The sequence below is a fragment of the Dermochelys coriacea genome, chromosome 7, assembly GCF_009764565.3.
Source record: "Dermochelys coriacea isolate rDerCor1 chromosome 7, rDerCor1.pri.v4, whole genome shotgun sequence".
NCBI classification, from domain to species: Eukaryota; Metazoa; Chordata; order Testudines; family Dermochelyidae; genus Dermochelys; species Dermochelys coriacea.
The window spans coordinates 61,442,390-61,456,376 of record NC_050074.1 but is presented as its reverse complement, the minus strand read 5'-3'; the positions used below and the strand labels follow the sequence as shown (position 1 = coordinate 61,456,376).

The 13,987-nt window shown below is 42.7% G+C and overlaps 1 protein-coding gene and 1 long non-coding RNA gene across 4 annotated transcripts in view; one reads left to right on the top strand and one right to left on the bottom strand.

The window, feature by feature from the left end:
• Positions 1 to 1,102: 1,102 nt before the first annotated feature.
• Positions 1,103 to 13,354, bottom strand: PLAU (plasminogen activator, urokinase). Its single transcript, XM_038411231.2, has 11 exons — positions 13,223 to 13,354; positions 11,470 to 11,586; positions 9,793 to 9,850; positions 9,498 to 9,602; positions 8,681 to 8,855; positions 8,170 to 8,267; positions 7,500 to 7,695; positions 6,561 to 6,706; positions 5,332 to 5,472; positions 3,769 to 3,917; positions 1,103 to 2,515 (listed from the first exon to the last, which is right to left on the bottom strand). The coding sequence occupies exons 2-11, from the start codon at positions 11,527 to 11,529 to the stop codon at positions 2,327 to 2,329; spliced, it is 1,317 nt and encodes a 438-aa protein (XP_038267159.1). The 5' UTR covers positions 11,530 to 11,586; positions 13,223 to 13,354; the 3' UTR covers positions 1,103 to 2,326.
• The window catches only part of LOC122461205, a 45,834-nt gene continuing 38,496 nt past the window's right edge, over positions 6,650 to 13,987 (top strand). For 2 of the 3 annotated variants that reach the window (XR_006283022.1, XR_006283020.1), the window contains exons 1-3: positions 6,650 to 6,766; positions 8,853 to 8,990; positions 11,274 to 11,357. This is a non-coding gene — a long non-coding RNA (uncharacterized LOC122461205). The remainder of the gene's footprint in view (positions 6,767 to 8,852; positions 8,991 to 11,273; positions 11,358 to 13,987) is intronic. The other variant, XR_006283021.1, reaches the window with a different exon arrangement.

Below are 13,987 nucleotides of genomic sequence, written 5' to 3'. Positions count from 1 at the left end.
AGCGGCAGCACGCTTGGGGGAGGTGGCGGCGGAGGCGAGCTGGGGCGGGGAGCGGTTCCTCTACCCCCCATTACTTCTTGCGCTCCCCCCCCCCGCTCACCTCCGCTCTGCCTGCTCCCCTGAACACGCTGTCTCCCTCTCACCTGAGAGGGAGGCGGGAGAAGCGGAGCGGCGGCGTGTTCAGGGGAGCAGGCAGAGTGGAGGTGAGCTAGGGCGGGGGGTTGCGGTGGGGGAGCTGCAGGAAACAATGGTGGGGGGAAATGCAGCACGCCCGGGGGAGGAGGTGGGGCGGGGATAGAGTTGGGAAGGGGCGGAGCCAGGGGGTGGGGCATGGCACGGAAAAAAAGATGGGGGCGGCCAAAAAATTTTTTGCTTTGGGTGGCAAAAATCCTAGAGCTGGCCCTGGTTGGTACCTTGGTGGTGGTGGTGAGAAAGAGAATCTGTTGCTTTCTAACTCCTTGGCATCTATAGCAGCACCAGAGGGTAAAAGTCTGAACATATGGTACTAATGTGAGCTTGAAAGGAGAGCAAGATTGGGTTAAGTGTCTGAATTGCACTTTAATTCCTTTATTAGAGCTGGTGCATCTTCTTCCCACCTCTGTTTTCCTAAGATCCATTTCTTTCTTCTCGCAGCCAAGAGCTACAGTAAACCTCATATAGCAGAGTCAGGAATGAAGCACCTTCTGTTGCTTCATACTTATTGTGCTGACACTTCCTCTGCATACCGCAAACAGCTTTCGAGAGAACATCTGGTTCTCTTTGCTTCAGTGACTAAGGATCATACAAATGATAGAATCCTTAATGAACCTTACTGTGTTAAACTCCACCCCTCTCCTGCTTCACTCATAAGCCTGAGCATTACCCATGGCTGAAGCAGCTAATCCAATATTGAGCATTTTTTATTCTTGAGTGCATTATAAACATGAAGTCCAGCAACCCTGAGTTGTTTATCCCCACTTAAAATATTTGGCAACTGAGTCAGAAGTCATGACTTGCTCAAGGCCAGAGATGGGATGAAAACTGGGAGTTCACAGCTCCCAGTCCTGTATTCAGATCATGCCCTTGCAAATGTAGCATAGAGAAAAGACGGGAAACATCCACATAGGAATAGCAATTTTTATTGACAGTTCTTACCCCCAAAATACAAACAATAAGTTAAACAAAGTAAAATCATTAAATAACAATTGAGGTTCCAGCCCTCATACAAAAACAAAACAAGCTAGTTAAAAAATAAAATGCACTAGCATACTATGAGTCTTGGGAAAAGAGGTAGCTCCCAAACGTTGACTTAAGAGTGGGGACACAGTTCTGGAATTTACATCCCTGCAACATACAGTGGGCATGTATTCAAGGGCAGCATTTGGTCACAGATTTAAAGAGTGATTGTGAATCCTTAAATCCTGCCATCCGTCATGACAGAAATGCAGAGATGGCAGGATCAGGCTCTATGGAAGAGACCAAACATTCCTGAGAAGTCAACTTGGATTATTTATAATGACTTGCTTTCTTGCAGCACAGTCCCTACTTAACCTCATTACACCAAAGCACCCTTGTAGGGCTCCTCACACAGGCAAAACTCCTGTTGACATCCATGAGCATTCGGCTTGTCTAAGGAGTACAGGATTGAGCCTCTATGCCAAAAATTGCTTCACTACCTTTGTTCTAAGATGAGTGGTGTGTGTGGCGTTTTTCTTGTTTTGTTTTGTTTTTGTCTAATCAGAACTGCAGTCAGCTCATGGCAATGCAGTGATAAAAATTCTCTCTCTTTCTCGTTCACTAGCACCAGGCACTCACTGCATAGGGTTACTGCTGCCTAGTGATTTGTATCCTGACATTCCTCAGAATGTTAAAATAAAACAACCTATCATTTAGGCCAAATATTTACAGAACAGACACTTTAAAAAAAAACTTACAATTTAAAACCAATAACTGGATGGTTGATAAAACTTGTGTAGGTACTTATAAAAGTGACTAATAGTGATTCAGATATAAAGTAGGGAGATAACATGACATGTACAGTATCTTGACTGGAGATATATGATTTCAGTGTTAAATATTTGAGTCTTCCATGGAAGGACTTTAAGGTTATGCCACGTAGTGGCCAATGGAGATACAGATTATCTGTAAGATACATGGCTATGAATGTTGAAAACAAACCACATAAGCATTTAAAATGAAGACCCAAGAGACAAACATTTACAAATCAACTCCAAACTAACATTCAGGGTTTCAATGTACTGCATCAATATGTGGCTCAGTTCCAGTTATTTGAAATTAATGCTCTAGACTTCCTGCTTTGGGTCCAGGCTTTGAGGAAAGGTCACATTCATTTAGGGAGACTACGGCTTTTGAAATTGACTCCCTTCATGTGGGACTCAATCCAAGAAAGATATTGAGTGACTCTGGTGTAGACGCCGGGCCTCTTTTCTTTAGCACAGCCATCTCCCCAGCTAACGATCCCATACAGAGACATCCTGCCATTGTGCTCGCAGACCAGTGGTCCACCAGAATCTCCCTGACAAAGCAAATAAAAAAGATCACAATCTGATTTTTGAGGATCCTGGAAAGCTAGGATAGAATCTTCAAGTAGCTTTTATGGTCAGCATTATACTTGTAAGGAAAAAGGCAGTCCTCTCAATGGGATAGAAGGGAGTGAGTTATGTTACATGAAGTTCTCTGTCTGGTATCATTAGATTAGTACATGGAGCATTCTTGTTACAGAAGGCCTCAGCCAGGATGGCAGGTATTGTCTTGCAGGATCAGAAGCCATTCCCCTTCCACCCTCACTTGGAAAAAGAGAAATAAATATTCAAGTGTCTGCCCATAAGAGAATTTTAGTGCTAATGGCAAGTCATGTTCCCTTCTCCTCCAAGTCCGTGCAGGGCCTGGTTCACAGTGTGAGGGTCAAGGGGAACAGAGCTGAATTTGAGGAACCTGTGCAAGGGATCTGCATCTCCTCCAGGCTGTGGAGACCAGCTCTGCTATAGTTCTTTTCACAACCATGCACAGCTGGTTAAATGAAACTAGCATAAACTGGAGAAGAGCAGGGGCAGTTCCACTGCTGTGTACATTCACCCATTGCTGTACACCCACCCACTGCTGTTCCAACAGAGTGGCCATGCAGTAGCTGCAGAAGCTATTATAGCCCTAGGCCAGTGGCCCAACGCGGTGCCCGCGGATGCCATGGCGCCTGTAGGGGCATTTATGTGCGCCCGCCTACTGACAAGGGAGTGCTTTTGCCGGACAACCCGCCACCAAGGAGCATGGCCACCGGACAACCAGCTGCCGAAATGCTGCCCAGAATCAAGAAGCGTCGCCACCAAAATGCTGCTGCTTCTCGGCGGCATTTTGGCAGCGACACTTCTCGATGACACCGCTTCTCGGTATTTCGGCGGCTGGTGGTCCAGCGCCCACCACACTCTTCTAGGAACATGAATATGCTATTGCAACAGAAAGGTTGGGGACCACTGCCCTAGGCCATGAAACAGCACTGCTGTTCCTTCAAAAGCTGGAAGGACGCAGGGTGTGGGGAGAAAGATTGCTGCTCCTCCATCACCAGCAGAATATTTTCTGTATCACACCTGGCTACTGCAAGGTGAACTCCGCTGAATAATTGAGTTCTTGTTCAAAAAATGACCCACAGTCCCTCTCTGCAAGGCCAGTGGACTTCAAAGATTCCAGTGATGTACCATTAACACAAACCATGTGGATTATGTTAGAGGAACTCTGTCAGCAAATGGTTTTAAAACAAAATGTAAGCATTCCTACCTTGCATGCATCAGACTTCCACTGCACATCCCCAGCACAGACCATGTTGTTATTCACCCTGGTTTGGTCATAGTATTCATCCTGGCACAATGACTGTGATATTAAGTTCACGTTGGCTGTCTTCAGTATTTGGGAATAGTAAATGTCCCCTGCAAACACGAGGAGCTTGATTAGATTGGCTTTTCCCCACAAACCCTCATGCTGTTATGTTCCCTCTTCATGCAGCAGAAGAAGTTAACTTGTCCACACAAAATATCAGTTTTGAGAATACTACATCTTTGTTATACAAGACGTGTTTTTATTTTTACTTTTAGTAGATGAATAAGGTGCAAAATGTATTGTTTCCATTAGAATTGTCTGATTCTCAAACAGAAATCTTATCTGATTCTCAGACAGAAATAGGGCTTGATAACTTCTCTTAGTGGAGCCAAACCTGCAGTCTTTATTCATGAAGAAGACCAATCTAACTTTCAGCTCTTTGGTCTGCAGCAGGAACAGAAGACTGGGTATGCTTTGTGTTTCTTGTATTAATTTGTGTAGTTTTATAGAGGTGTGAGGTAATTTTGGTAAGAACTGGTGCATATCAAGGGAAATGGACATGGAGAGTCAGAGATGGTGCGGGATTCAGAGTCCCAAAAGAATGTGTGTGGCATAAAAGGAGGAAGACACCCTGGAATTGTTGGCATGATGGGGCACATCAAAACAGCCAATCTGCATGACTCATTGACTTGCGTAAATGTGATTGTTTCATCTGAGTTTGGTGGGTCTCAGTGGACACTGGTAGCACTGCATGGCTTTCTTTTAAAACTTCTATAACATGCACAAGCTGTGCTACCCCAGACATGTGCCTCTTCTGCACTGCAGCAAGCTGCAGTTGTTATAGGGTGGAATTTAAAGGAGCCCAAGGGAGTTAGGTACCCAGTGAGAGGTGAGCTCCATTCTCTTAGGCCCTTTGAAAATCCCCAGCCATTGCTCTTCATATAGTCACCTTCTATCTCCTGGTTTTAAGATTTTTATACTTTTCTTCTAGTACCTATGTTTTGTTCCTCATTCCTGTTGAGGTTTTAAAGAAGGATTCTCCCAAGAATAAAGGTGCCCAAGATCAACTGGTGCTAGAGATTACCGGAGAGGGATGGAAACCTATCCTGGTATTTGGCAGTAAAGGGGAGAGATCACTCAGTGTATGGATAACTGTAACAGGAGAGGGTGTGAAGAAGAAAGCAACTGATTGTTGGGGAAAAGTCAGACTACTCAAAAGGACTGTGATTCCAAACACATGAATTATCTATTTTGGAGACTACTTAGTTTTAATACACCATGCTCAGATCACATTGACTTGTCCTGTCATTCTCAAGACAAAAAAAAATCCCCTCACCTATGCTTCTAATTTGTAGTAAAAAATGAACTTTGGTCAATTCCCCCCCATAGCATAGTGCCTAGCTTTGTATACTGGGCAGACTTGAGTTGCCATGATGAAAAGCTGAAGTATAGAAGATTCCCAAGTTTGACTAGCCGTATAAGCCCTCATTCCATCAGTATAAGTTTAAGATGATATTCACTTACAGTTGTCTTCTTTCCCATAGCCAGAAACTTCACACTGGGAATTGTCCCTCAGCACTAGGTTTTCAGATGGCAAACAGATAGTTTTGACATATTCAGACTCTACTGCACAATGTCCGGAAGCAGACTTTATTTTCATGAGAGCTACATAAAAATCAAAGTGGTTACAGTTAATATTGTAAAGTAGGAAAATAATCAGCTGGAACAATAACTTTCCAACAAGTGTTGTAATTTACATGCGTCATATCACACACCTGGGGCCTGACTCTGAGGTCCTTACTCAGAAAGACTATTATTTTAGGTTTCAGAGTAGCAGCCGTGTTAGTCTGTATCCGCAAAAAGAAAAGGAGTACTTGTGGCACCTTAGAGACTAACAAATTTATTTGAGCATAAGCTTTCGTGAGCTACAGCTCACTTCATCGATGAGCTGTAGCTTACGAAAGCTTATGCTCAAATAAATTTGTTAGTCTCTACGGTGCCACAAGTACTCCTTTTCTTTTTACTATTATTTTAGTCACACAGATCTTTCCAAATTGAAATTGGCAAGTTTTTCACTCTTTAACTTCATCCATCTGAGTGACAGTGAATGAAAAAACTTCTCTTGAGTGAGGCGGTAATCCCCAGGTTCTCCTTTCAGCATTTTGTAAGAGCACAGCTCCCTGACTTGTGAGTGGGGGTGGCATCTACTGTCCCTCCAGCTGAGGGTCTGCGGAAGAGGGTGTGCTATGTTGCGCTACAGCACTCAGCCACTAGATGCTGCATTCAGATTTAAACATTGGTTGAAACTTCAGCTGTTTTGAGCCTAGACCTTTGAAAACAAGGCCTCTGTCTTTTCTAATGGGTAATTGGAGGAGGGATGATGGGGTTGAGGTTAGCAGGTGTAAAACTAGCAAGTCTGTATTGCATACAATGGAATTAGAAACATAAAGTCTGTATTTTGTGGGGGGAGGGGGCAATATGAAATTAATTTTTATCTACAGCCTGGGAAAGTGCCATGTAATGATACTTATCATTTACATTCCACTTCACATCTTCAAAGTGCTTTACAAACACTGACTTGCCCAAGAGGGAATTCTAGCCAAAAACAGGCCTAGTTATCAGGAGTGCCTGACTCCTAGCATCCCCCTACTCGACAACTACTAGGCATTGCTTCTTTCTGCATCAGTGCCCATACTATAACGGTGTACTTCATATGTGCTCAGGATTATAGATGTATTTCGAACACCACTTACCAATATCACTGTTGAAGTCACCTCTTTCATCTGAATATTCATGATGAATGATGATTCTTTCCACCTGAAATGTTTGTTCTTTGTCATCAGTAGCATCAAGCTTGGACTTTCCAAGAAAAACTGTGTAGCCTGAAGAATCTGTTCCCCTGAGAAGAAGGTAAATAAAAGAGCCATGAAGACTGCCAGGTTTCTGAGAGCAAGGACAGGTTTGTTTATTTTAAAAATAATTTGGTTCAGAATGTGAACAACATCTTAGAGTCCTGTCAACTTCTCCCTTCTCATTCCCTGTTTCAAAAGTCTTCTGTTAACTACAGCAACTGTTAATGTAGAAAAGTGAAGCTAGGCAGCTTTGAGAGTCTGAGCCTAAATACTTTTCTAATGGATTTGGGGTCCTGATTCCCTCATTTAAAATGAATGGAAACTGGGTGTCCAAACCCCTTCAGTTACTTAGAAAAACCTCAGCCAGAATGTATTTCTAGCTGGCTGTCTTGTTTCCAGCTGGTTCTATAGGTGCCCAGGGCTTTCTGGGCAATGACACCTCTTGAAGTTGTTAGAATTCAGGGGGAAGTCAGCTTTCCAAAATCACCAAATGTTCTGTGCAGGAGGTAAGCAGACCCCAGTCAGAGAACAAGTTCTGAGTTTGGAAAACAGCTGAGCTACAACAAAATCCTGGCTGTCAGGGAGGGATAAATTGCTATCTGAATTTGTTTTAAACTTCACCCTCAGAGCTCCACTCTCTAGCAAAATATCTCCCTTTTGCTACGAGGTACAAGATATAGGCTTCTAATGGCTTAACTTTCTTCCTGCTCTGCTTAAAGAAAAGAACAGTCCTGCTGTGGCTGAGTTACACGTGTGTGGTTTTTAGCCATGGGGCATTGCCTAAAGGGGCAAAGCAAAAATAAATCAACAGTAGACACAGGAAGGGTAATGAGTGCTTACAGTTGGGAGAAGCAGTGTGCAGCGGTAAGCACCCAGCAAGGGTCAATGAGGCTGCCACCACACACAAATTTGTCCTGCCCCATTTTCCTTGAATAATGGAAGATGGTGGCTATCCAAGGCTGAGACTCAATAGCTGCAATGCTCCCGCTAACGATCTTGAAGTACTTGCTGGAGCTCCTCTGGCCACATGTGGGTTCTATGAAAGGAAAGGAAAAAACTTGTTGGAAGTGTGCTCAGATAAAGTGTGCTCATAGTATGACAAGTAAGCACCAGTCCTGGTGCTGAAACTAGCTTAAATACCACTAAGTCTGTCCAACAAATCTTCAAGAAAATGTGTTGTGATGTTCTCATTCAGTCACACCATCTAGCCCTTGAAAGCATGCACAATTCGAAATGGTGGATATTATGGGTTGAATTCTACTCACAGATAATCTATGGAAGCTAGTGGGACTGTAGAAGTGCAATGGAGAAGAATTTGGCCTCCAGTTGGACTAGGGGCCTCCAGTTTGAAATTCACCATGCACTGTGAAAAGATGCCTTAAAAACTAAAGGATCTCTCCTGCTCCTCTTATTTTGCACTGAACATATCTTGTACCATTCTTTTGTAGAAGTCTGGGGGTTAGAGTCAAGTTCAAATCTCCAAGTGATTTTCAAGTAAATCCTAGCTTACCACTTTCTGTGCGACAAAGTTGTATGTCACAGTCTGTTGTCAAAGTCCGATATCCCCTCCTAATGTAACACCAGGGCTTAGCTTTTCCATCCGGGTTTCTGGAAAATGAGGGAGACATGCTTTTTGTAAGCAGTGCTTCTAAGTGATAGTGACTCAATAAAATCTGAATTCCCCTGAAGAGGGCTGTCAGGGGTCTTATATTGCAAATCATGTCAAAGGAGTACATTTGCAGAAGGACAAAAGCAAATATTTTATGCATAAAATCTGCAGCTTATCCATATTATTTGCTGCACTGGTACTTCTTTATAAGACTGTTGAAGGGCCCAAGACAGCAAGTACAGAGAGCCCCCAAATACCATTAATTTCAGTGGAAAAATAAGGGGGCTAGACACCAAGTCCAAATTTTAGCAAGCAGTCTTGGAAACTCCTGCTACTCCACAGAATGCATCCTGTCATTCCAGGTGTTCTGGGAAATAGCCAGCCCAACAGGCATGAGAGCTGTAGGAATTACCTGCAGTAGTTGTGTTTCCCCAGTCCAAGCTGCAGGGCATTTCTCACGCCAGCATGGTAAGTTCTCCTTATTAGTGAAGGGGAGTCCCAGGATAAGCATTCTTCATTTTTCTCATTCTTTGACACTGTCCCTCTGTAGTCCTGACCGTTCTCAGTATAGCATTGACTTTCAGTGTCTGAAATATGAACACACAGTTGGCAGCATATTCTGGATTGTTCAGCGTATGCCATGGTGGAAAGAAGCCAGGTGGTTCCATTCTAATGAGAAGCAGGATGAGATTCCTGTCACTGACACTCTTGCCAACAAATAGGTCAGTATGTGGACTGGAATGTCACTTCATTGCTGTGTTTGACACATGCAGCTCTAAAACTAAATGTATATGTGTTTTGATTCTCCCGAAAATACACAAAAATCATGTCTTGAATCAAATCTGTTACCTTTTATGTAAGGATCTCAGCATATTTCATAACCTAAGTCTCACAATACTTCTGGAGAAGAATATAAAACAAACCAACTGTATTTACAAACTAGTAAACTGAATTAGAGAGGCTGTAACCTTCTCAAGATTAGCTAGTGACAGAGTAGAAAATAGAACCCAGAAGTCCTGGTTGTCTTTGCCCTAATATTTAGGCATTGCTCCTTCCCCTTATGCATTAATACAAGTTATTAAGAAATATCCATTTGTGTTTCTAACAGTGGTACTTTCATTTTTATTGGTGCATAGAAACAGATTAGAAACACCTTAATTTTAGAAAGTGAGCAGTTGTGGGGGGATGGGAGGTGGAATAAAGAATGGGATAGGAACCACTGTACCTACCTATTTCACAGTGCTGTCCACTGTATCCTTTTGGACATAAGCAACGGTTAATCTGGGAAAAGAGTTGATAGGAAATGCAGGTTCCTCCATTTACACAGTTACAATCTGCAAGCAAAAGACACCAATAACCAAAGTTATAAATCTTTCAGTAGATCCATAAAGTGAAGGATAGTTGACGCATGTTTAGTATGTAACTATTCCAAAGGAATTTTGTTGTCTAGTATGTGTTGTGTGATTATTGTGTATTTTGGCCACAGGTTTTAGAGAAACAGAAATAGAAATGGCAAGTATTTACCTTGGTGTCCTGATTTATGTTTGCTTGATAGCTTGTGCCGCTGCTGCCTGGTCACAGCCTAAGGGGGGGAAATAAAATTTTGTTTATTTTTTAAGGAAAGTTTCTTACAGATTGTTCCTTTATTTATGTGCTCACTTTTGTCTGTTTCTGGAGTGTACATAGACAGGCCCTAGCTCTGTCCCTTCCTGCATGCCTGCAACCCTAATGACTTTGTTAGTGTTATATGCATGCGACTGACTGACTCTGATCTTTAAATATTCAGGGTAAATAGGACAAATCCCCTGAGATGGGATATTAGATGGATGGGATCTGAGTTACCCAGGAAAGAATTTTCAGTAGTATGTGGCTGGTGAATCTTGCCCATATGCTTAGGGTTTAGCTGATTGCCATATTTGGGGTTGGGAAGGAATTTTCCTCCAGGGCAGATTGGAGAGGCCCTGGAGGTTTTTCGCCTTCCTCTGTAGCATGGGGCATGGTTGACTTGAGGGAGGCTTCTCTGCTCCTTGAAGTCTTTAAACCATGATTTAAGGACTTCAATAGCTCAGACATGGGTGAGGTTTTTCATAGGAGTGGGTGGGTGAGATTCTGTGGCCTGCACTGTGCAGGAGGTCAGACTAGATGATCAGAATGGTCCCTTCTGACTTTAGTATCTATGAATCTATGAATCTATGACAGCAGAACTTGGGGCATTCAGTGCAGTCCAGGAAGGATGAGTGGGGATACAGTGAAAGTCTACTGCAATAAAAGTAGAATGAAAACACCCAACTGCTTCAATGCACCAAATCAACATTTCTTTTGCAGTTCTGCTAAGAAGGCCAAAGTTGCCTCAGAAACCAAGCCCATATGGCCAGACAGTGAGCAAAGGGTCATTGGGGGAATCCACCTCCTTCCCATCCACCTACACCAGACAGTGGAATAAAGGCACAGGACTTATCCACCACTACAGTCCTTAGATTTTGGTAACCCTGCTGCTGGTGCATCCTTGCTCTATGGTAGTGACGGCCAGTGGATCTATACAGCAGTAGTTCTACTTGTCCTGTGTTCCAGATCCTGACTCTGCCTGGCACATTGGAACTATACTGCAGGCAGGGGCCTCTGCTTTAAAGTAGAAGACAGGATTAGATGCCTAGTACACTGCTCTTTGGAGTGAATGGGATCGGTCAGTTCAAAAGCAGGACTTGGCTACAGAAAGCTTCTGCTGAATCCATGTGTATGGACAGCATTGCCTTATGTGATACAAGCTGATAGGAACCAAAATATTCAAAGTCAGCGTGGAGATTGCGGGGGAGGCATTCAAATAAAGCCTAATATCCTGCATTAAATCTTTGCTAATTCCAAGTACTTGATGTCCTGCAATAGTGCTAGAATTAAGAAGAAATAAAGTAAGAACAAAAATGGCAGAGGCTGCTGCTCTCTCCATCCTGTCTAATCCCCATCTCAGTTCTCTCCAGAAAATCATAGTGTTTCTTCTATATCCATAGGTGATAACTACAGGAAAGAAGGTTCAAACCACAGTTGTGTGACAGAAAAAAGCCTGGTGCGTACATGTGGCAGAAAGCAGGACGGTAATAATAGGCCTAGTTCGGTGATCAAAGGGGAAGATTTTATCGTATGGTCAAAAATGGAAATAAGCAGGATCTGTGCTGAGTGGGTGGCTGTGCTTGTTGCGAAACTTACAGATTCTAGGCTTGTGACGAGTGCCCCCAGCATAACTGAGATAATGATGAGTAACTTCATGGTGTTGGGGAAGTCGTGACTTGGTTGGTTCCTCTTCTACCTGCAATATTTCTGCTTCTGAAAATAAAAGAGGAACTTAAAGTGGTGTTGTGGCTTGGAGTGCCAGGTTACAGTTGTTCATCCAGCAGTTTGAACTTCAGCATGAACTACAGTACACTTAGGAGGAGTAAAGAATAAGTTAGCTTGGACTATTTGCTCTTCTTTCCCATGAACTAAAAGAGAGCTTGTTGTCTGAACCTGGTCTTGAACTCGTTTTAAAGGATAGATTCCCTGTAGATTTATTTTGCTAATGCTCCTTAACACCTTTCCTGGATCTAGAAAGCTTTTGTTTCTTGAGACCTCTATCATAGCAGTTGGAACTGGAAGCTGGGTAAGTCTAAACAGACCCACTCTTGTGTGTGAACGCTTGTACATTCATGGGTGAAACACAAGGACAAATCCTGCTCTTAGTTAAGGATTTGGTTGCAACCTTCACCTTGAATCACCCGGCCATGGTCAGTTCAGTAACATTATTTTGCATCCTTCTCAAAGCATTGGTGCAAATTTAAAACTACCCATCTGTATAAACTCAAGTATAAGAGTAGAGGGCTCGGGAAGTGGAGAGCTCCCCTCTTTAACCACAACTGCAGAGCAGAGCTGTCAATACAGAATTCAGTGTCAATGTTGTTCGGTTGCTGTCCAACTATTCTCAATGGATATTCAGTAGTTCGTGGCCATATTTTCAAAGTGCTTGGCACCCAGAATTGGACCTGAAGTCTCAGGAGAGCTCAGCTCCCATTTAAATAGCTAATTTATTCTCAGTCAGAGCTGCTGAGCACTCTAGAAAACCTGGATTCTTCAGGTACGTGCCTATATGGGATTCTTTTAAAAATCTAGCCTTTTTCTCCACCCTCCCCCATTTATTTACAATATAAAAAGTTGGCAAAGAAGAGCTGCTGGGGCATATTCTGCCTTGGTTCTGCACATGCAGTTGTCACTGGCAGCCAGAGGGGTTGTGCATGTGCAGCAAGGCAGCATAGCATGTTAATGGTAATCTGCCTGTAAGTGACTAGTTAAACAAAGTGGCTTACAAAACATGATGGAGGAAGGGAAAAAAATGCCCATAAAATGGCTGTTTTCACCATTCTAAAGAAAATCAGCGCCGCTAATTGGAATATTTTCCCTCCCCCCCGAAATCAGACATTACATGCCCCAAATTCCAAAACGGGGATATATATCTAAAAGTTAAATACATCTAGAATAGCTTAAGTATAAGAAGCACCAGTATACTACTGCAAGAAACAAATCATTCCTCAGGTAGCTAAACAAAGACACGCTTTTCAAATCCATTTTAGATTGCAGAAACCTTATCGTTCTGTTTACAAACAATATTTGTATTGAACTAGTGGACTGCAATTCTTAACAAGTATAAAGTGAAACATCAGTCATTGATATTCCAACATTAATTTTCCAAGCTCAGTTCTTTAGAACCCCAAATCATAAAATCTTGCAGGCTGCAGTGATAGATATTTTAATGTTGCATTATATGATGTTTGGAGTGGGAACTAGCAATTGAAATGAACCTTTCAAATTGCTAAAAATATAACTTGTGCCTGTGGGTTTTAGTAAAAAGCAGCCACTCATTTCCAACTGGCATGGCACACTGCATGTGTGTTTATAAAATACAATTAGATTGTAAAGGCATTGCACTTACCACTCCACTAACAATGCGGAATGCTTGCAGTGTTCTGTGCTGTCTCAGCAGCAGGTTTAGTCTTGTAGGTCCTTTAGCAATCTGAGCCCTGTGCTCGGTTTCTCACTGTTCTGCAGAGGAAGTGGATCTGTATATAAACCCTTAGCCTGAAAGATGATTGGCTGGCTCCAACTAGCATTCCAGCCTGATGACAAGATTGATACCGGTTAAGGTTGTCTCAAGCTTTGCACCCTTGGGAGAATTTTTCTTAGAAAAGAGGTCACTTAGCTCTTTTCAAACAAAAACCTAGGAGAATGACTCAGGAGGGAGAGTCTAATCTCTTCCTACTGTAGTTTCAGTGCAACACATTTATAATCTAACAGTTAAATGTTGTCTGAGTTAGCTCTTTGTAGAGTTCGTTATCTTAATGTGTCCTTCTGGCAGTCAATAATCGCTTAGAGTAGTATCTAAAAATGGAGGAGAAATATGGGCGAGGTTTTGATAAGGGAGGAAATGCATTATTTGTGTTGTAACAGCACCTAGTGACTGTTATATAAACTTACGTAAAAATATACAGCACCTTCTATCCTGAAGGAGCCCCCTGCTTTACCATCTGAGTTCCGTTAGGGCACACCCGTAGACTAGGCAGAAATTGACCCTATATGTTAGGGAAATAATTCCTGTCAGGTGAAACAGCCACCACTTAGGGATGAAGGGCATGTATTGTGCACCAACAGAACTACACAAGCTTTTAGAACAGTGAATCAAGAATACTGTCTCCAGATG